Raw genomic sequence first — 20,404 nt, 5'->3', positions numbered from 1 at the left:
GCCTGTGCCACCGCCACCGCCACTAGATGCGCCTGCTCAGGTGCAAGCTGCGAGCCAAACACATTCGACCACCAGTCTGGCACAGCAGTATCCTGTCCCGCAACCCTTGTATACAAGTCCAGACGTAGTGACTCAGGCGTCGCCTAACGGGCAAGGTGCGGTTTCGTTGCAAACGAGAAAGCGGAGCGGACATGAGTGGTTTACATAAATTACTGCTATTGTAGCCTCTGTAAATCATCATGGACCGCCTAAGGGGAAACGGTCAGAAATCAGCAAGCGGCAAGGAGCAGCAGACTATGAGCATGAGGAAGGCTCAGACTGGGATCAATGCTCGACCGCGAATTTTAACGTCGAGGAGGAGGCGCAACCAAGGGGTAAGTGTGCCGCGTGCATTTCAGGTAAAAAGCAAGAGCCAACGGAAACGGTCCCGTGCAGACTGCGATGTCCCAGTGGTGGGTGCAAGCGTCATGGAGAAGGCCCTTCACAACTCGCTTTTCGCTCAAGAGAAACACGTTCCTGGGCCTGATAACGAATACAAGTGAGGTGCCCACTTGCCATGGCACGCTTAGCGAGCGCAGTCGCTGATTAGGCTGCTGGTGCGCAGGGAAACGACAACATTGAGGATTGACAAAGTTAAGGGAAACATGTTTGTAAACCAGTATTTGGTGGTCAAGTTCCTTGGCCGTGGTGCCTGCGGCAAGGTGTTTTTGTGCCTCAACACGTATGACTTGCGCTTGTATGCCATGAAGGTAACGACTTTTCCGTGTATAGGAACCTTTGCAGGGTTGGGGGGAGAGCTTGGGGTGACGGGGAAGTACGTTTGGTATGGTCACTGGAGGTGGGCACGTACGGGCATCGGATTTGTTACTGCTTGCACATCTGTGTCGGAAGCTCCCTTCGTGGGTGCGTACATTTCGTGGGTGTGCACGTTTATATGGAAGGACTCAGTTGGCTGAGGCAGTGGGCCGCCTGAATCTGCAGGCCGTCCGCAAGGTGGACCTGGAGAGCTCGCAGCCGCAGCAGCAGGGTGCAAAGAGGCGCAATCCCATGGAGGATCTGAAACGTGAAATCATGATTATGAAGAAAATGAAACACAATAATATTGTCACGCTCAGCGAGGTCATTGACGACCCGGCGGGCTCAAAGTTGCTTCTGGTCATGGAGTTCATGGAGGGGGGCCCTGTCCTAACGCGGGAGGCACTGGAGAAGCGCGAACGGCTGCCGGAGAGCTTGGCGTTGCAGTACTTCCGGGACATGATCAAGGTGAGCATTTCCCGATCTGGGTCATTAGTGTTGTCCATCCTGCGTCGAAGGGCATCGCAGTACAACATTATTCCCAAGTTTTGCCGCGTACGCGATTTGGTAATTCGCGTCCTCGGGCTGAGATCTGTGTGGGGACGGTATGGGGTCATGGGCCTGAAGGGCGAGCCATAGCAATCTGTGTCTGAACAGGAAGCGCTACGGAGGCGAAGTGGGCGAGGTAGGTCTCGATGCACATTGTGAGATGCGCAGCATGGTTCACTTTGGACGAAAGCACTTTAGCAGTTGTCCGGGTTAAGGGCGTGTGCGGGTTGGGTTGAAAGGAGGAAGATGCTGAGCTCTGGGATTGACATGCCGCGCGGCCCAGGCGAAACGTTTGCACGCGAGCAGTTCCAAGGTTGAGTCTCTGCTGCATTGCTGCTCCCGAGCTTGCTTGTCATGTGTCGGATTGGGGCACGGTTCTACCCTTCCAAATGCTATGTTTTTGTACTATGTTTTTGTGTGTAATTATAATAGTAGTGGTGGATGGTGAAATGCTGGCTGGCGCGAGCGTGCTGGCGGAAGCGTGCTGGCGCGATGAAGCGCTGTCGTATTGGAGATGAACTTTGCATCTACGCTAGATCAAAGCTTTCCAGGGGTTGCTCGGCAAAGCGAAAAACAACACCGCTGTTACGGCGGGTAATAAAGGGTGAAGGCACGAAAGGCACAGGCGGGTTGCAGATCGTTTTGCCATTACGGTGCCGAACATGTAACCGCAGGCGCTTGACTACCTCCACGGCAACAAGGTCGTCCACGGCGACCTCAAGCCTGAGAACGTGCTCATGGCGGCAAGTGGCGAAGTGAAGCTGTCAGACTTTGGCTGCTCCAAAGTGTTTGCCACCGGGAATGAGTACTTGGAGCGCTGCAACGGGACACCGGCATTTTTGGCGCCAGAGATGATGAGGCCAAACACGCGCTACCGGTAGGAGGTCTAACACGGCACAAGCCGCCGTACCGAAAGGGATGCGACGTGTGTGTGTGTCAAGTGCATTTCGCTCCCTGTCGGGCGCAGCAGCTCCAGAAAGGCTGAATACAGGCAATCGTAATGATCCCGCCCGTACCTGCGCGGCGCGTGTTGAAATGGATTTTTGGTGAGATTACGGATATTGGGGCTTGTTATACGGAGGATCGTAGGCTTTGTGCTGTTGAAGCCACGAACCTGCAGTATTGCTTTTAGGCAAGGCTCCGAAACATGTCTCTGGTACGTACCTTGTTGTTGTTGTTGTTGCGCGAATCTCGGTCCATCAACTGTGACCTCAATTCCAGATCTCAGCATCTCCAGCCATAATCTCACGCTCCCGACAATGTCGGGGTCTACCCAGGAATCAAACCCAGGACCTTAGACCGCAACTTGCAGTAAGTAGTGTCTCCAGATCAGACCGTACCTTGTGTCTGCTCCTTATGTCTGCAGTGGCCGACCGACGGATGTGTACGCGCTGGGGGCCTGCCTCTACACGCTGTTGTTTGGACGCATCCCCTTCTCAGCGCCCAACCTGTACAAGCTGTTCCAGGTGGTGCAGAACGAGCCCGTGCGGTACCCGCCGGACGTCCCTATCTCGGAGAATCTCAAGGACCTTCTCAGGGGCATGCTCACTAAGGTGGGGAGGTGGTGACATGGCGGTAGCGTTTCCTTTGCAAACTTGGTGAATGGAAGCTCACGCCCTGTTCTGTCATGGAAGGTCGCTAGCGCCCAGTTCCATACAAGGTCGCTCTATCCACCTTGCAAGGATATGCGTTGCGTGCCATCTCCACGTCCATGGCGGCGCGTATACCGTAACTAGGCAAAGAAGTGAAGAAGAGCACGGGCACTAGTAGTACCCTTACCTCCTTTTTTACTGCGTGGCGAGCGTATTGACTGGGTGCGTGTGTTGGCCTGGTCAAGGTCTAGTACAGTATCGGCATCGAATCCCGTCCGGAATTCCGATGTGTATTTCATTGCCCCAAAGTTTCCGAGGAACTGGGAGTAGGGGCAGCCTGGTTATGATGCGGCCGTCCATGTGTCTGGTAGCCGCCGTGGTCTTTCCGTTTCGTTTGCTGTAATTATTTTTTCGCAATCCATTGGTATACCTTTTCCTCTCGCAGAACCCACGCGAGCGCATCACCATGTCTGAGCTGATGAAGCACGACTGGGTTACCATGAACAAGAAGTTTCCGTTGAAGCCGTACCGGGAGCTGAGTGAGGGCGAGACGCAGGAGATGCACAACGGCGTCACTTGCGGCATGTCGTTTGCGGAGGCCAACCCGAAGCCTGACTTCCTCATGGGCCTCGCCAACTTCAGCCGCCACGAGCGGGTGTACCAGGAGGGTGACATTATCATGCGTCATGGCGAGACGGGTGAGTGTAAGGACTGGAGTGAACATCCCTACACGCTAACATGTTGACAGGCCTAGCACGTCGTTTTGGTTTCTGCCATTGGATGCTGAAGTGATATCATTTAGAAAGGTGTGCAATGTCACGGTAAAGGATGATTTGCGCAATATCACCCCCGTGTGTTTGCGTTTTGTAATAGTCGCCACCTGTAGCGGCTCCCTGTTACTGTGGACGTTCACCATCGTTGCGATTTCTCTCGACCGCTAGCATCGCTATGGCCGCGACAGGTGCCTACCTTCTCTACATCGTCAGTGGCACTGTGGACATCTTGGTCAAATGGACCACGCTGCCGCGCCGCGCTGCTAACGGCCAACCTGCTGGTCAGGGGGCCGGTCAGGGTCCGAGCAGTTCCGCTGCGCGGCCGGGGGGGTCCAGGCCCGGCACGCACGTGGATGAAGCGATGGAGGACAGCGACACCATGTCCCCCATTGTTGACGAGGAAAGCCGCCAGCATCGCATCAACTTACTGCGCGCAAGCGAGAAGGCTGGTGCATTTGTGCGTTCGCTGCAGGCGAACGCGGGTGCGTTTGTGGAGATCGGGGCCGATGGAAGTGAGCGGTGCGGTAGCTCGGGTTGATTTGTTGCCCTTAGGAGAGGGTGCGGCGCAATCAGCTGCACTGCTGCCTGGAAGTATTGGGTGTTCCTAAATGCTCGGATGTGATGCCTTCCGTTGCTCCTTAAAGTTTAATCCAAAGCGCCAGCATAGTGTAGCGGTGCGATAGTTATTCGTGATTAGCTGGTAAAGGACTCGGATGAATTCCCATGCCCTGTGCCGCGCTTGCAGGCACGTCGCGTGAGCTGTTGATTGCGCAACGGGGCCCTGGAGAGTTGGTGGGCGAGATGGCGCTGTTCAGCAAGAGCTTGCTGCGCACCGCCTCGGTCCGCTGCGCAACTAAGGTGCACGCGCGGCTCATTACGCACGAACAACTGGTGAGGCCTTTGGGCGGCAAATCCTTGGTTGTGCTTAGGTTGGCAAAGCACCTTGCTTCTCCCTGGTGGTGGCATGGCATGGCCATCCGCATGCCACTGTATTACGGTCGCACCACATGCATTATGCTGTCACGAGTACAGTCGCTTCGGTCGTCTCTCACTGACAGCGTATCTGGCTTGGCTTTTCTTGTTCCTGTTTGCCCTTGCGTACACGCGCTGCCACAGGTGGAGTACCTTATCGCCAACCCGCTGGCGAAGCACCAGGTGCGCGAGGTCATCTGGAAGAAAGAGAGCGAAATTACGATGGTGGATGCGTTGGTGAAGCTGACCAACGTCCAGGACGTGATCGCTGCATCACTGGAGCAAGTGCAGCAGTTTTAACGTCTCAAGGAACCAGCTGACTCACGGAGCGGCTTGGAATTGAGACACACTGCACAGCACCTTGCTTGGTCCTGCGGATTGACTGCTCTGGGCGTGAAGGCTTTCGACAGTCCTCACTCAGGAGGTGTCGGCACGTGGACCGTTGCGTCCGGAGAACTGGCCGCAGGTTTAGTTCCGGAGCTCCGACGCGGGGCAGGTTTCAGGAATTTTGGTAATGCGAGTGAGCTACTAACAAATAATGTTTTCCGGAGTTGCCCGGTGGGATGGTGGGTTGCGGAAGAAGGGTACTTTATTGTCGGTTGTGGCGACGGGGGTGTCGTTACGACGGCGGGTTTATGACTCCTCCGGCAAGTCGGCGGAGAAAGTGACCTCGTGCGACCATTAATTGGCGTGTCTGGAGTTTTCCCTCAAAATTGTTGAGATTGGAACTACTGAGCATCGAGCAACAACAGATCCAACTTGGAAAATGTAGCGCAGGAGGCACACAACTGCATGAGAAGGCCGGCCCAAAGTGGGTCGTTGATCGTGGTAGCCATTAAGGGAGGAAAACCGTGCCGCTGGAATTGTCCGTTCCATGCACCGCTGGGTCAGAGGCGCGCGTGACCTGTCACCCAATGAGTTATGGCAGTGTGTATTTCGATATTGTCGGCTGTGGTTGTCCTTAATAATGTTTTACGATTCGTCTGCGCGAGTGTGTTCCCGGGACGTGCTGTGGGGGAATTCATTTCTTTAGGCTCTCTTTTAAGTTTACATATATGTGCAGCTCGGCAGCCGTGTTGGGCACGAGCGGCCCAATGTTCAACCCTGGGGGACAGCCCGAGGGGGTTAGGGGGTTCACCATCCAGCGTGGCTCTGGAACCTACCTACCCCGTACAGGCTTGTGAACACATCTAAAGAAGCTGATTTACTGAAGAGACGCTAACATGTCCTATGCCCGAGACATCTTCGCTGCATTACTGCTCCCATGAAGTGGATCTGGTGAAAGCGACCGCCCAACAATATTGTACAGATTTGCAGGACTCTTGGTTGTGAGTTAATACAAATGCTCCGACTTTGCCTGGTAGCTGGGGTGCGCTTAGATGTGGTTGTTCTGATAATGCTCCTTATGTTGGTCTCGAACATCTAATGTGCCCCGGCAGAGCACAGAGGCTGCATCGAACCCGTGTGTGTTAGGGTCGGGGGCAACGTGCCAGTGCGCCAGGAGTGAAGGGCGGCAAGGTTGGAAACAGGTCGCTATTGGCCAGGGAATTGTACCTTGTGTGGAGCTGCCAGCCTGTTGCTTCACCGCCAGGACATTCGTCTCTCAGGATTGCCCTCCTGGCAACTGTATGCGCCGTTGATGTTCTGCATACGAAAGAACTTAATCGCTGTCGGGATGGATGGTACGCGGGTCGCCTTGCCATCCGCTTTGAATCTTCCCACAACTAAACAACACGCTCGTTCGACGGGCTGTTATTGCCCTCTGACGTCGTTTTCAGTTTGTTATGTTCATGATGTATAGTAGAAGGGGTGTTTTTCGTGCACATCGATAAAGCAGAGAGGCAACGGGGTCGGGCGGAGGCCCCACCGCGTGTTTGTACTGATTGGTGGCCTGCTGAGACTGCCAGTGGTCAAGGAATGGCCAGCTGCTTCGCACCACCACAGCACTACAGTAACTTGGCCTCCCTTTCTCAAGAGCTCCGACCCGTAGAGCTCCAATCCTCCAATTCCTAATCCAACTCTCCCATGACCCATTGAATATATTATTTGCGCAATCCTGCCGCACGTGCTCAAGATTCCAGGGGCGCTTCTAGGCCCGCAGCTTTGCTAACGTAGGGACGCGCAATTTCGTTGGCCACAATTTCGGCTCCTGGGGTTCTGCATCGCCTCATCATCCCAGTCACGCGGCACGCTCGGCCTCCTCGACGTGTGCCTCTCCGTGCAGCATGTGTTCACCGAACCCCCTCATGCCACCATAGAGCCCACCAGGTACAGATCCCGTACCCCACCTAAGTTGAACAAAGCCGTGGACGCGCCGGTCGCCAGCGCAAACAAGGGCATGGCGGCCCCATGCACCACAGAGCCTAAGCAAATGGGCTTCCCTGGCGCCGCAGCCGCAACCGCTGGCCCCCTCCCACACCGGGTTCCCCCATCCTGGCCCCCACCGCCAAACGGCGCCGTGCCCAATTCTATTCCCGAACCGCCGCCGGCTGAATCGCCGAAAAGTGCGGTCGTCGCTGTCGTCACCTCGCCCCGCCCCAGCCCTGAGGCGGCACCACTCCACTGCCACGTAGCCGCGGCCTCCGGACTCGCCATCGCTGTAAAATCGTCCCCCAGCTCCAGAGGACCGTGCTCATACAGCCAGTGCCACAGGCCGCTGCGGTCCGGACCGCGCGCCCAGCCGAGCACAGTGGACAAGTCCCACACCCACAGCGTACCTGCGGATACGGGTACATCAAGTAGAGGTTGCGTTGGGTTGGGTTCCAGTGTTCAGGCCCAGATCCGCAGCAGAAGTTTAACGGCCCGGTGTCGCAGGCGGCGGGGACGAAGGGATAAAAGGACCTCAACAAGAGAGGGCTGCGGGAACTCCGCTTATGGCCACAGCCACAGCCACAGCTAGGATCCAAGAGTTGGGCTTCGGAGATGCAGGTATTGGTGGACGTTATCTTACCGTTATCGGAGCGACCCACAAGCACGTCGCCGTTGGACTCGAGCCACAACGCCTGGTGCCGAATATTGGCCTTGGCCGGGCGGTTGCTCCACCCGGGGTTGCATTCCCGAAAGTCAGGGTAGTAGCTGGCGTGCACTGGCCCGACATCACCCTCCTCCTCCTCCAAGACCCCTACACCTTCCTGCCCTTCTTCCTCCTCCTCGCCCCCTTCCTCCTCCTCGCCCTCTTCTTGCCCAGACGACCGCCACGGCAGGCGCGCGCATGAGTACAACGGCACGGACATTGCGCGCCTGTCGTACACCTCCAGTGCGATACCTGCGTGGCTAGTGAAGACGTAGTGCTCTCGCGCCGTGGCAATGCGGGGATACATGCTGCGGTGAGGCAACCCGAAGCGCTGCGTCAGACCACAGCGCACGTCCAGGGTGTAGAGCGCGGCGGTGGCAGAGCGGGGCTTGTGGCTGCACAGGGATGGCATGGGGGACGAAGTGCACTGCCCCGACCCACAGGCAGATCGCACGATCATGGCGTGGGATGCGGCATTTAGTATAATGTGCATTAAAAACATAAAACCCGAAGTCAACGAAGAACTTTTAGCCCAGTGGTACAGCCACTGGGGTGGAGCTCGCACACGTGCTCGTGGCGTCGTACGAATTTTGCAAGACTGCACGGCAAAGACTAGTTATGCTTCCCAGCATACTACCAGGACAGGCGTTCATCCCTTTGCTAAGACATCGGTGGATACCCTGTGCGTCCTGTGATGCGCCCCCACCTCCCCTTCCCTCGCCCCTTCCCTCGCCCCCACCTCCCCTTCCCTCGCCCCTTCCCTTGTCCCTTCCCTCGTCCCCCCGGCCTCCGTACATGACGGCAGAACACCCCATGCACCGATCCGACCATCAGGACGTGAGGGTCGGCAGCCACCGCGTCCGTGCCTGCGCACGCGTCCCCAGCGGGCCGGCAGCAAACAAAGCAGTGCGACTCGAACCTGAGGGGTTAGAGGAACCGGCGGGGGGGGCCCTAACGGAGAGAAAGAGGTAGGAATTGCCTCCCGCACGCTTACAGATATCCTCTAGCAGCGGCTAGACTCGGAAATGCACGTGGCGGCTGGCTGCGTGAGCTGACGGCCTTGGCGGCCCCTCACGGCGAGGAAGCGTGAACCCTAAGCCCCACAGACATTGCCCTAAGCACGCAGCTACTTACGGTTCGCACACCGTCAACAGGTGACGCTGCGACGCCACGTCGTACAACTGTACCGCATTTTGGGATGCGCCCCAGTCCAGAACGGAGTCAGACCGCTGGAGTGCCGCCAGCAGCCCACCGCCGCCGCCACCGCCAGACGCGGGCAGCAGATGCATCTCCGCCAGCGGCGTAGAGCGGCCGCAGTCAGTCGTGCACAGCAGCCGCAGAGCGCCGCTAACGCCGCCGTCGCCGTACGACTCCCTGCAGTGGCCAGCGGCGGCTCTGTCTGTGCTACGACAACTGCCCTGACGGCGCATTACATCGTCATTGTACCGGTACCACTCCACCTTCCCGCGCCTGGTGCCAACCGCCAGTACGACTGGTTTCATTGCCGCGATAGCAGACTTGGCTGGTACTGTGGCTGCCGACGCGGTCGCAGGTTTGCACGGTGCCGGACGTTGGGTGGGTCCGGTAGAGGGGCCAGCGGTTCCATCGACAGGCAGCATCTCGTCGCTGCCGCTGGCGCTGGCGCTGCTGACGCCACCACCGCTGCTGCCAGCCCACCCAGGAGAACCCCCGGCCCCACCGGGGGGTCCCACAATCCAGGCAACGGAACTAACGCCCTCCTCGACATGGAGGCTGTGTAGCAGGAGGCCGCCATCACCGCCGCCACCGCCATCACAGCCTCCGGTGCTAGTATCAATGCCTTTCCCAGGGTTGCTGGCGTTGCAGTCGCTGGTTCGATCCCTGCAGGTCGAAGGAGTTAGATCGCTGCTGTTGGCAGCGGCCCCGGCATCGCCAGTTACGGGGCCGTGTGGGGATGACCCGTGGTTCCTTGCCGTTGTGGTGCTGCCGCCACCGACCGTGAATTTGAAAGCAGCCGAGCTGAATTGCCACAGTTCCAATGTTTTTCCTAGTCCCAATGCGAGCAGCAGTCCGGCTGTGCCTTGTGGAGCGTTTGCGTTCCCGGGGGGAAGATTGATTGGGTTGGGAAGCCACAGCAGTTGTAGGGCGCATGGGCTAAGCAAGCACCGTAGCTTGGCTGTGTGCCTCAGGCGGGGCGGCTCCCAGCCGTTTCCCCCAGCAAATAGGCCCTTCCAGGAAGTCGCACAGCCTCCCGTGCCTTGCGCTTGCCTGTTGGCGTTCGGCGCAATTGGCATGCTGCCCCGAGACGCGCCAGGTTCTGAGGCAGCGGGGAAGCTCGCCGTGTGGGCATGGTACCAGCGCTCATGTGCTAGAGACTTCCAAAGAGATGGCGTCTCAGCGGCGCTCCTAAGGTCGCGGCAGGTGCAGCATAACGCCGCGAGGCTCTCGACATCCAGGTACTGGAGGATACGCAGAAGTGTGTCCGTGCCGAGCCTAAGGATTTCTGCGCCTGGCATATCGCCCGAAATGCCTGGGCTTTGGATGCCTAAGGGAATACCATACAGTTGTTGGTTCCGGCGCGGTTTCCGCTGCCTCACCCGACAAAAGGTTTAGAACCAGTCGCTATAATGCAGAATCAAATGGATAAATGAAAGTATCGAGGTTAGCTCTTAGTTGCCGCGATGTTGCAAGGCTGGTTAGTTAACGATTAACGGCTACAACCGTAAGCTGCCTCCAAGGTTCACGGAGGACGAGATAGCCGTCCAAATAAAAATTACAGTGCATAATTCATAAATGAAACAAGATAGCACCAATATTCCTGACATGGTTTCGGAGTGCGTTGTGTTCTTTCCCAATTCTGGACAGATGTCATACAGTTATCAATTCTAGCCAATTACCATCAATGTTTGCCTCTCAATTGCGACCTTGCTCGACTCTAATGGCAGAGATCGCTGCGTCGGCTGGGAGAGGGCCGACGCGATGTTACTCGCCAGGCGTCGACGTCGTCATCGCGCTGGGCACCAACATGGTATGTACGGCATGGCGCCAAATCCTCAATTGAAAACTTCTCGTCTCACTTGCCCATCGCCCAGTCGGCAAAGCCAGCCGCGCACCACATGGGCGCCGCAGCCTCCACTGGGGGCCCCCTCCCCTTCCCGCAGCCTGCGAACTCTACACCATCTTCTCCCCTTTCCACTCACCTACTCTTCAGGGCAACCGGGGACTCAACCTACACAGAGGGCTCCGAAGGCTTCGGGAGCTAGGAGTGCAGGTAAGCTTGTGGGAAAGACGGGGTCTTTACCTAACACCGAACACGAATCCCTTTCCTGCGTACCTATCTTTGCGGCTAGCATGGTAGAAACAATAACACCACAACCCAAATACATGCGCGTGGTGTGAATTATCCTGTGTGGGCCTTACGTGTTGCATGCGCGTCCCTGTGTGTTGTGCTCCTTCGTGCCTTGCGTACTGGGAAATTATTTTTGCGTGTTGCCATGCGTTGCGCTGTTGCCTCTCCACCCCCCCCCCTGGACCCCGTTAGATACTCCGCCATTCCGCGCTGTTCGAGACAGCCGCCGCCTACGTAACGGACCAGCCGTCCTTCCTGAACGCGGCGGTGCTGGCACGAACCAGCCTACCCCCCCTGGAGCTGCTCAGGGTGGGACAGAGGGTTGGGATGTAGGAGAGATCGGAAGGGGGGGCTGTCGGGGTGCGGGCTGAGAAAAGGAATTTCCGGGGGAAAATTTGAATTTGGATTTTCCCTTTCCCCCTCCGTTTATATTTCCCCACGGAGGCCCCCACGAAGCCCGAAATACGGCTTTCCTTTCCTTCCTAGCCCTAATCGGGATTTGCCACAGCTTGGGGGCCCTGAGCGTGACTTTTCTCGCCCCCACTCTGGCTCTCTCTTTCTTCCCCCATCATCCCCCGTGACCCGAACGAATCTACCGCCGACTTACCACCACGTCGGGGGGGGGGATCCCGCGGCGGCCCGGATCTGCTCGTCAGGTGCTCAAGCAGGTGGAGGGGGAGGCGGGTCGGGACCTCGAGGGGGCCCAGCGCTTCGGACCGCGACCTCTGGACCTGGATGTCGTATTCTACGGCGCGGTGCCGTACCGGGACGAACGACTGGAGGTGCCTCATCCCCGGTACGACTGTACGACTTTCGTAAAATGAAAGTTGTCCCCCAAAGTCTGATAGTTACAAACCTAAGAGGACTTACGAAAGTAAAAAGGGTGACGGGTGCGGGAGGGGGTCCGGCTAAGGACCTGATAGCACCATAGCACTCCCAAAGTAGCTCTGAAACCCAAGTTAAACCTGACATCAGGACTTATCATCTATTTAAAACAGTAAGAATATATAACTTCAGTTAATGCAAGGAGCATTTTCGGGGGAGTAAATGAACCAAAATAGCGACCTAAAAGAAAGCTTTCGGGAAGAGTTTCAAAACGTTTTCGTATCCTGCTGCAGCGCCTTGCTTTGGGATTTTGTCGCGGGGACAGAGCTTGCGGAAGGGGGGAAAGGATGGGGGTTGGAGGTGGATGCCTGAAGGACTTTTGGTGCCCTGTCTGGAGCGAGTGGTGCCTCTGAGGCGCCACAGCCGTCGAACTGCATCATGGCTATGTGTGACTGTAACTCTGATGACGTATGTATGCCGTACTACACGAACTTCCAACCGCGGCCCTTGTACGCGGGCGCGGCGCGCAGGTGGCGGGAGCGGCCGTTCGTACAGGCCCCCGTATCAGATTTGCTGTACCGCCGAGACGACGACGATGTCGCCGGGAGCTCGACGCCGCCGCTTCCTGGGCCCCCGGTACAATCCGGCAGTGGCAGTAGCAGAGGGTGGGCCATCAGCAGCAGCGGAGATGGTGCTAGCAGCAGTAGCAGTAGCAGCGGCGGTGGCGGCGGCAGCACCTTCTGTAGCAGTCAACCTCTTCCGGCCGGGGACCCGGGCTCAGTCGTACACCACCTGAGGGCCGTACGGGACGTTTGGTGGGATTCGTTGCGCCGAGTCAGCAGCGGAGGCAGCCGCAATAGCTGTAGCACCAGTACTTGCAGCAGCAGTAGCAGCAGCGGCGCCGGAGGCGCCGCTGGCGGCGAGGTGATGCGACGCGTCACGCCACTGGTCAACCTTGGAGTGGCGGCGGCGGCGGCAGCGGCTGAGCCGCCGCCGTCATCGTCGTCATCATCGTCGTCGTTATCGCCAAAATCGTCATCGCCGTGGAACGGCAGCAGCGGCGGCGGCGGCGACGCCCTTCTATCTTGGGGCCGCCGTACACATCTGATGGCCATTCTAAATGTAACGCCAGACAGCTTTTCCGATGGCGGTCGGCATTCGGGCAGTGTAGCGGCGGCGGTGGCCGCGGCGGAGGCCATGGTTTCGGAGGGTGCCGACCTGATTGACGTGGGGGGGCAGTCCACTAGGCCCGGTGCCCCTCGAGTCAGCCCCCAGGAGGAGCTCGCGCGGGTGATGCCCGTATTGCGGTGGGTCCCTCAGTCGCCTTGTGCGTGCCTTTCAGTGTCAAGTGTGCGGTGGATGATGGATTATGATGGTGTTTGTGTGTGCTTGTGATGTCGATATGTCGGTGTGTCGTGCATTATCGGAACAGACCCATGTGATGGGGGCTGCGCTGTGGCTGCGCACACGCACACACACACACGCATGTATAATATGTTGTATGTATGTATGTATCTCCCTGACCCCGTGTCCCCCACGGAACTTCCGCCTGTGCTTCTGCACCCTAATGTGTGTCTATGTCTGTCTGTCTGTATGTATGTATTCCCTGCCCACCCTGAGGATGCTCTTAGGGCAATTCGCGCCTCCCCACGGCTACGTGCCGTACCGGTCAGTGTGGACACGTTCTATTCGGACGTGGCGAGGGAGGCTGTGGCGGGGGGGTGGGCCCACCTGGTGAACGACGTGTCGGGCGGGGCAGCGGATGCCGCCATGTTCCGTACGGTGAGTCGGGTGGTGGTTGGTTAAGTCAGTTGGTGGTTGATCTGCGCTTTGCACAACTACGTGATCTAGTTGTGCTGAATGCCGCCACTTCGATATCATGTCGGGCTGTCGTACCTCCCACACACCCTGCCCTGCCGTCCGCAACCCCTTAACGCGCCCCAGGCACACACATCCATACACACACAAACACACGCGTCACCGGGTTCCCTTCCACCGCGTCAGGTGGCGGACCTCGGCGTGCCGTACATCCTGATGCACATGCGGGGCGAACCTGCTACCATGACCCTTCCGCAGTACACCACGTACGGCAGTGGTGACGGAAGTGTGTGGCGTAAGGTAGGGGCGGAGTTGCAGCGGGCCGCGGAGGCCGCGGAGGCTGCCGGGGTTGCGGCTTGGAACATCATCCTGGACCCAGGTGAGCTGGCTTCGTGGGTCGGTGGGTCGGTGGGTCAGGACTTACTGCTGCTGCTGCTAATGCAACTGCTGCTAATGCAACTGCTGTTACTGCTGCTGCTAATGCTAGTGGTCCCACCCTAACGTGGGCTGGTATTGGATCCCAGGTATCGGATTCGCCAAGACCGCAGAGGGGAATCTGGAGCTGCTCCGAAACCTAGCTGCCTTGCGGCGGGATACATTGGACGGGCCTTATGCGGCAAGAGGGCCCGTGGGGCCGTATGCTGGCTCCAACTTGGGCCTCGGGGGCCCTATGTTGGTGGGCCCCTCCCGTAAGCAGTTCCTGGGGTCCCTCACCGGGCGGCAGCTGCCTGCGGAACGAGATGCCGCCACCGCTGCGGCGTGTGTTGTGTGTGTGGCGGGGGGGGTGGACATGGTTCGGGTGCATGCGGTTCGGGAGGTGCGGGACGCGCTGCGGGTGGCGGATGCGGTGTATCGGGGCGGGTAGGTAGGGTAGGGGCAGGTGAGGACGGCGGAGGAAGATTTCAATGCCGGGTCAAGGATGGGTCTCAGTTTTTGGGGGAATATGTCCGATCTAACCTGGCCTTTAGCCTGTGGGGCGCATCCCGCCGTGATTGGGGGCGTTGCCTCGAGCGATCCGCAGTACATGTGTGTACAACATGGAACGGATGATGACTTGAGTTCCGTTTGAGGCATGATGCAAACGTACGTACCCGCACATACATACGCTACATCGCGGTTGGTCTTGCTTTGTAGTTATTACGCTATCAGGGTGTTTCCACTTAGGGCCGAACACTAACTTTTCAACATTATCTTGAATGTGGTCTTAGTGTGTGGCTATTGAACAGGCGTCTCCACAAAGCGCCCCGGAGCCATACGACAAGGTTGTACAGGGTGTAATATGCTGCACGGCAAGAAATAGTCTTTCGGTCAAATGCCAGCGGTCGCTGCCGGGCAGTTGCCGCTTGGTGCCAGTTCATGTCTGGAGACATTTGAACCGGCAGAACCCCAAACATTTGCCGTGACTGCTGCAATGTGCTGAATGGTCGACTCATTCTTGGAATATGGGCAATGACCGGTCCTGCTCGGAATTCCACTGCTCAACGGGCTATTTGCGACGATGGACAACGGAAAATATAGAAGTCAACGAAGGACCTTGAGGAAGAAAAATGGCTGACTACGAATATTCCCGCTCGAAAGTTAACGTCCAGTTTGAAAGTTATGAATAGGTCTGAGGCCGTACTGTAGGACAGATGGACCGGCCGACCCTGTAAAACCGTTAGAACGCCTGTTGTAATTTGTCTGGCATTTTGTACTTTGTTCGGCCTGTTGAACTTTGCAACAGACATGTAAAACTGTTGATTTGTTACTGTTATATAAGGTTTTGTTTTCCCTGCCAGTCTGAGGCGGTTCATGAGCCTTAGGGTTCGCCTGAACCGTACGAGCTCGTATATCATCACAATTATGGTAAACCTTGTAAATCATCGTCATTGTCCATGTAAAACCGTGACTTCATCCAGCCCCAAACTCAAATTAGTATTTCACGGGGCAGTGTGGTAATTGATGATGGACGGAGGGCGAGTGCTACAGAGCTAGGAGCGGTGGACTACTGCGGTGGCGCAGGAAGGGGAGGAGGAGGAGGAGGAGAAAGGGGTATGCAACCAAATTAGCACCAAATTCATCGGGACACCTTCACGAAGTACAACTCCCACCCTCACAATTAGTGCATCCTGAAGCCCTCAGATATCCTGAACGGACAATATCCGGCCACCCATACTATGCAGCCGAGGCCCCTATCTGCAAGGGAACTGCCCTCCAAATTTCAGCCTCACCTCAGCCATGCATCGGAACTTAACAGGAGGTGACAGGTGAACTCTGTGCAAGCGAAGAGGCTGATCCTGTAACCGCATATGCCCGGAACTCATTCTGAGTCGGCGGAGGAAGTCCTTCTTCGTTAATCTCTCCGACCAGCTGCACAGAAGCGAAGCCCCACAACGCAGCACCCATCCATCCAGCAGCACCGTTACCAGATCTTGCTTGCCATTCGGGATCGCCAGCTGCTGCCATGCGCTTTCATATGTCGCGTGTTGATGTTGTTACAGGGTGGTTAAGCTTCACCAGCTTCACCGTGTGTGGTTCTCAAGCTTCCCTTCGGCTCTACCAGCAGCATATCACTACCCCGCAGCCTTTCCATACCTCGTCCCGTATGGTCAATTTCCGTGATGCCTTCAGGAGGTGCATGGAGGACAACAAACTCAGAACGATTTGCAGTATCCCACCCCTTGGTAAGCAGGAAAACAATTGAGTTAATGGAAACCGGAAGAGCGGCATCCGCGCGGGAGGGAAGAGGGTAGAGCTAGGCAGGGAACAGAGGGAAGCCAGCAAGCAAGCAAATTCCAAAAAATGCCTTAGGCACCTTAGCACCTTCAGTATCTGTACGATTTGTTCTCATTAGCGTTTTAGGGATTTATGGAAACCGTCTAGCCTAATGACTGATTAATACCTTTGTAGTGCCTGCGTTCGTAAGTCGATCAGCGGTATTCCAACAACACACCGCACCTCACCGTGGAAGTATGCAAAGCCCTACTGCTCACACATCCCTGCTACGGACGCAACTGCACCTCGCCGCCATATCAGCACTCCGCGGGAAATGGCCCCAAAGAAAGCAGTGCCAGAGACCCACCATCGGGTTCAGGAGACGAAGCTGATTTGAGACATGCCACACCATCAGGACAACGCTTCGGTCGGGATCTTGCGAGGTGACCAGGGACAGACATACTGGCAGAAGTTACAACCGGCACAAGAATGCGCTATCTTTGAGCGGCGTCGCGGCGCGCTTTGGACAGCACTTTTATTATTATTCATATGAATAATAGTTATTCACCCTGTTAGTCCGAAACTTCCAACTTTGACATTTTTAAAAAGATGTCTCTAGTTTTTGAAGGAAGGCTCCATCATACACATGTACAACGCCACACTACCATAAACCCATATCGGCATCTTCCCCCAGATCAGCTGAGACCAGCTCACATTGTTGTGATGTGGCCCCGGGGTCGGTTACCACCGGGCAGTTTGCGAGGGGGCTGTGAGGAGAATGAGAGGCATGTGCGGGAACTGACCAGCCCCCTAAGAATGCCAGGTTTCCAAACCGCATCCACCCACCCACCTAACCACCCACCCTACCAATCCTCATCCATCACCTGACCAGCCAGCGCACTAGCACGCAACTCAACCCCTCCGCCTCCTAGGCCTTTCTCTCTCCCTTTGCTCACACCCCCTCCCTCCACATCTGCACATAACTAACCCATCCTCTGCTCATCCTCTGCTCATCCACGACAACACAACAGCAGGTCCCGGAGCGTGACATACCCACCTAAACTTGGACGGCATCTGCAACTCAGTGCGTACCAATAAATCCTGTCCTAACCCCCTCTTTCCCCAACCTGCAAGCTCACCTCACAGCGCTGCCCCCCCTTCCCTCCAGTCCAACCCCGCCTCCCCCGCCCCCCGCCCGCTTATCAGCTCCTCCGGGTGATACACAAGGTAGCCCTGCTTCTCCCTGTTGCGGTTGTAGCAGTCCCTGTCGCCTAGCTCGCAGTCCTCACACACGCCGCAGGTACGGCGACAGGAGCCCACTTGGTTGGCGTCCCCCTTCATGTAGTTGGAGTTGTTGTCGCACTCCCCCGCCCTAGCCCATCGGGGGCATTCCGCGTGACGGTCCGTACACAAGCCTGATAGACGGGAACGGGGTTGGGGAGGGAAGCTATCTCTGCAAAAGGGTTACCTTAGTTTCCTTAGGTTTTTCAGGTTTTAAAGTATTTAAGGGGGTTTTACAAAAGGAAATATAAAACGGTTGGAAATCCAAAGCCCAAAACCACAGGGAGTCACCCTCCCAGCCCTAACCCCAACCCACCCAGCCCAGCCCAGGTCAGACAGGCAGCCCAGCCCAGCCCAACCTCGCACCACCCCTCAACCCCCTTGGCTCACTGCACATCAGGACACCGGCACTCCACCCGCCACACACCCCACCGGGATCTTCCTCCTGGTCGTGCCGGCTGAACGTGAGTGCGGCCTCATCGAACTCCTCCGGTCTGAAGGGCTGCGTGTGGACCCACACGGTGGCGGTCCACTTCACACCGCGAATCACGGGACAGCCCTCGTGCTCGCTGTACGGATCTTCCGTACGGCCGTCTGGTTTAACCGACCAGAACAGCAGTGCGTCACCTCTCCGGGGCTTGAAGGCTACATTGCCCTGTTAGGAAACGTTTTGGGGGCGTGGTTTGGAGGGTTTGGGAGAAAAAGGGGCCATGTTAAATGCAAGTGATGGAAAGGACCACCCGTGCCGGACTGTCCAAAGAACCATACAGCTGCCGTAGGCGTTCCGATCAATAACGCAGCTGCGTTGAGTAGCTCCGGAACCCCTTGGCCGCAGAGAAAGTTGGCGGGAGAGTGCATCCTTAGGCTGTGTCTATCAGTTTGGGCATTGCGGTTAGGGTGCTGCTCATGGCAGCTGGTCGTAACACACACATGCACAGACAGACAGACAGACAGACGGACAGACAGACAGACGGACAGACACGCACCCACACCTTGACACAATCTGAGAAGGGTCCGAATAGCTGCGCCATGGCGGGGTGCGCCCAGCTGGCGGCCTGCGGGAAGGCCGTCTCCCCGCCCAGCTCTGGTTCAGACAGGTACAGCAATACGGTGGCCATGCGCGGTGAGTCGTTCTCCAGGCTGTCCGTGTGCCGGTGGTAGTACTGACCGAGACCGTAGCGGAGAACCTGTGTGTGCGTGTGTGCGTGTGTGCGTGTGTGTGTGTGTGTGTGTGTGTATTGGGTGGGGGGGAGAGATTGGGTAGGGGGAGATTGAGCAGGCAGACAGACACACGGGCACACAGACAGATAGACGGACGGTAAAGCTGGTTTTGGGCCTCCCCCCAAACCATACACATCCTCCCGTCCCCTCCCCCCGGGCCTTACCCTCCCCCCCCGGGCTACCTGCATGTCCTCTTGGTACACCACGGGAGTGCGGGTGAGCAGAGCCACGCGGTCCTCCACCGCCGCTATGACCGGAGTCTGGTAACTGGGGGGAGGAGGGGGGAGGGGGGAGAGCCAGGGGGGGCATACACACATACACACACACGCCACAAAGGGACAGACGATACGGTTACTGACTAAGGCGGGGAAGGAGCAGCGGGAGGAGGGCCAAAGGGGTCGGTGTGGCATAGCCGCGAGCCGCGAGCCGACTGTCAACTGCCAATACACACCAGCACTAGCACTTGCGTGCAGAGACGAACACCCGAAAGCAGGGGCCCTCATCACCCGAACAACGGCCAACGATGACCAACGGTCAATCTCCACGTACCGGTTGATAAATGTGCCGTACGATGTACGATAATCGTCCAACACACTGGATCCGTTGTCGGCCACTACGGTGGATCGGCGCATGTGGACCTGTTGGGGGTGTGGGGGGGGTGGGGGGGTAGTTTGTGGTGTTGGTAATGTGAGTGAAGGCGCGGTGCAGCAGATTTAGGAAGGTCAAGGAGGTATGTATATGGCTAGATTAGGCAACATAAGTCGCAGCTGGAGCAAACGGAAAGGGATGCGCGAAAAGGGCGGTTTAAACACCCTTGCGATGCAGCCGCCTCATCCGCAGCTGCAGCTGCAGCAACGTCCCTGGCAACTGTACGACCAAGCAGCACCCATCCAGCAACACCCCGACCAGTTCCAGGACCCACTTAACGCTCATACCCGTATTGCCGTGACGCTGCCGTATTGCGTGCAGTAGCAGTCGTCATCGTGGGAGTAGTAGCAGAAGCAGCCCGCTCTCTTGCCCACCCTTTCCCCTGCCCTGCCCACTCGCCACCTCATCCATCCTTACTAGGTGTTGCGGCTCTTTGCCGCACTTCAACCCAAAGCACCACTCTTCCCCACCGCCGTCCCCGCCAGTCCCCACCTAGTTACTTTGTGACACCCACTCGTCCTTTCCCGCGCTTTTCCTCCCTCCCTCCCTCCCTCCCGCCACCTCGTACACACAAGCCCCTCCTCCTCACCCACCTGCGCCAGGTCCGCTATATGGGTGCACTCGTGCTCGGTGAGGAAGTTCCGGATCACGAAGGCCCGGGGCTGCCACGAAATTACGGAAACGAAGGGCTCCTAGGGTGGGGTTGTTGGGGTTGTTGTTGGGGTTGTTGGGTTGTTGGGGATGGGGTTGGTGAATATTTAGAAAGGGAGGCGCCGGCCGGGTTGGAGGAAATTGGGTATAGAAGGGCGGGAGCTTTAGGAGGGAGGGAAAGGGAACTGAATTTTGGGGGGAAGTGGGTCGAGGATGAGGAAAGGGCGGGTAAGAAGTTGGTGCT

The 20,404-nt window shown here is 57.3% G+C and overlaps 5 protein-coding genes across 5 annotated transcripts; 3 read left to right on the top strand and 2 right to left on the bottom strand.

Annotated features, from left to right (window-relative positions):
* Positions 1 to 477: 477 nt before the first annotated feature.
* On the top strand, positions 478 to 3,681 carry VOLCADRAFT_82610 (uncharacterized protein; the record flags this gene model as incomplete). The annotated part of the gene is made up of 6 exons (XM_002954085.1): positions 478 to 538; positions 605 to 749; positions 982 to 1,263; positions 2,019 to 2,221; positions 2,711 to 2,897; positions 3,382 to 3,681. The coding sequence occupies exons 2-6, from the start codon at positions 645 to 647 to the stop codon at positions 3,679 to 3,681; spliced, it is 1,077 nt and encodes a 358-aa protein (XP_002954131.1). The 5' UTR covers positions 478 to 538; positions 605 to 644.
* Positions 3,682 to 5,927: 2,246 nt separating this feature from the next.
* On the bottom strand, positions 5,928 to 10,189 carry VOLCADRAFT_106229 (uncharacterized protein; the record flags this gene model as incomplete). Its single annotated transcript, XM_002954007.1, has 4 exons — positions 5,928 to 6,130; positions 6,970 to 7,398; positions 7,632 to 8,089; positions 8,829 to 10,189. The coding sequence occupies 4 exons, from the start codon at positions 10,187 to 10,189 to the stop codon at positions 6,057 to 6,059; spliced, it is 2,322 nt and encodes a 773-aa protein (XP_002954053.1). The 3' UTR covers positions 5,928 to 6,056.
* Positions 10,190 to 10,611: 422 nt separating this feature from the next.
* VOLCADRAFT_94866 (uncharacterized protein) lies at positions 10,612 to 12,483 on the top strand (the record flags this gene model as incomplete). The annotated part of the gene is made up of 5 exons (XM_002954084.1): positions 10,612 to 10,701; positions 10,885 to 10,944; positions 11,215 to 11,331; positions 11,679 to 11,818; positions 12,378 to 12,483. Coding segments are annotated over 5 exons (513 nt in total), but the record flags the coding sequence as incomplete, so codon positions are not given.
* Positions 12,484 to 12,954: 471 nt separating this feature from the next.
* VOLCADRAFT_47197 (uncharacterized protein) lies at positions 12,955 to 13,911 on the top strand (the record flags this gene model as incomplete). Its single annotated transcript, XM_002954083.1, has 3 exons — positions 12,955 to 13,154; positions 13,479 to 13,629; positions 13,852 to 13,911. Coding segments are annotated over 3 exons (411 nt in total), but the record flags the coding sequence as incomplete, so codon positions are not given.
* A 3,588-nt stretch (positions 13,912 to 17,499) lies between these two features.
* Positions 17,500 to 20,192, bottom strand: VOLCADRAFT_64430 (uncharacterized protein; the record flags this gene model as incomplete). The annotated part of the gene is made up of 6 exons (XM_002954006.1): positions 17,500 to 17,806; positions 18,126 to 18,295; positions 18,633 to 18,827; positions 19,044 to 19,128; positions 19,411 to 19,499; positions 20,103 to 20,192. Coding segments are annotated over 6 exons (936 nt in total), but the record flags the coding sequence as incomplete, so codon positions are not given.
* Between the last annotated feature and the right edge of the window lie 212 nt (positions 20,193 to 20,404).

The sequence above is a fragment of the Volvox carteri genome (assembly GCF_000143455.1).
Source record: "Volvox carteri f. nagariensis unplaced genomic scaffold VOLCAscaffold_40, whole genome shotgun sequence".
In the NCBI taxonomy this organism is placed as follows: domain Eukaryota; kingdom Viridiplantae; phylum Chlorophyta; class Chlorophyceae; order Chlamydomonadales; family Volvocaceae; genus Volvox; species Volvox carteri.
This window is presented reverse-complemented; position numbering and strand designations above follow the sequence as displayed.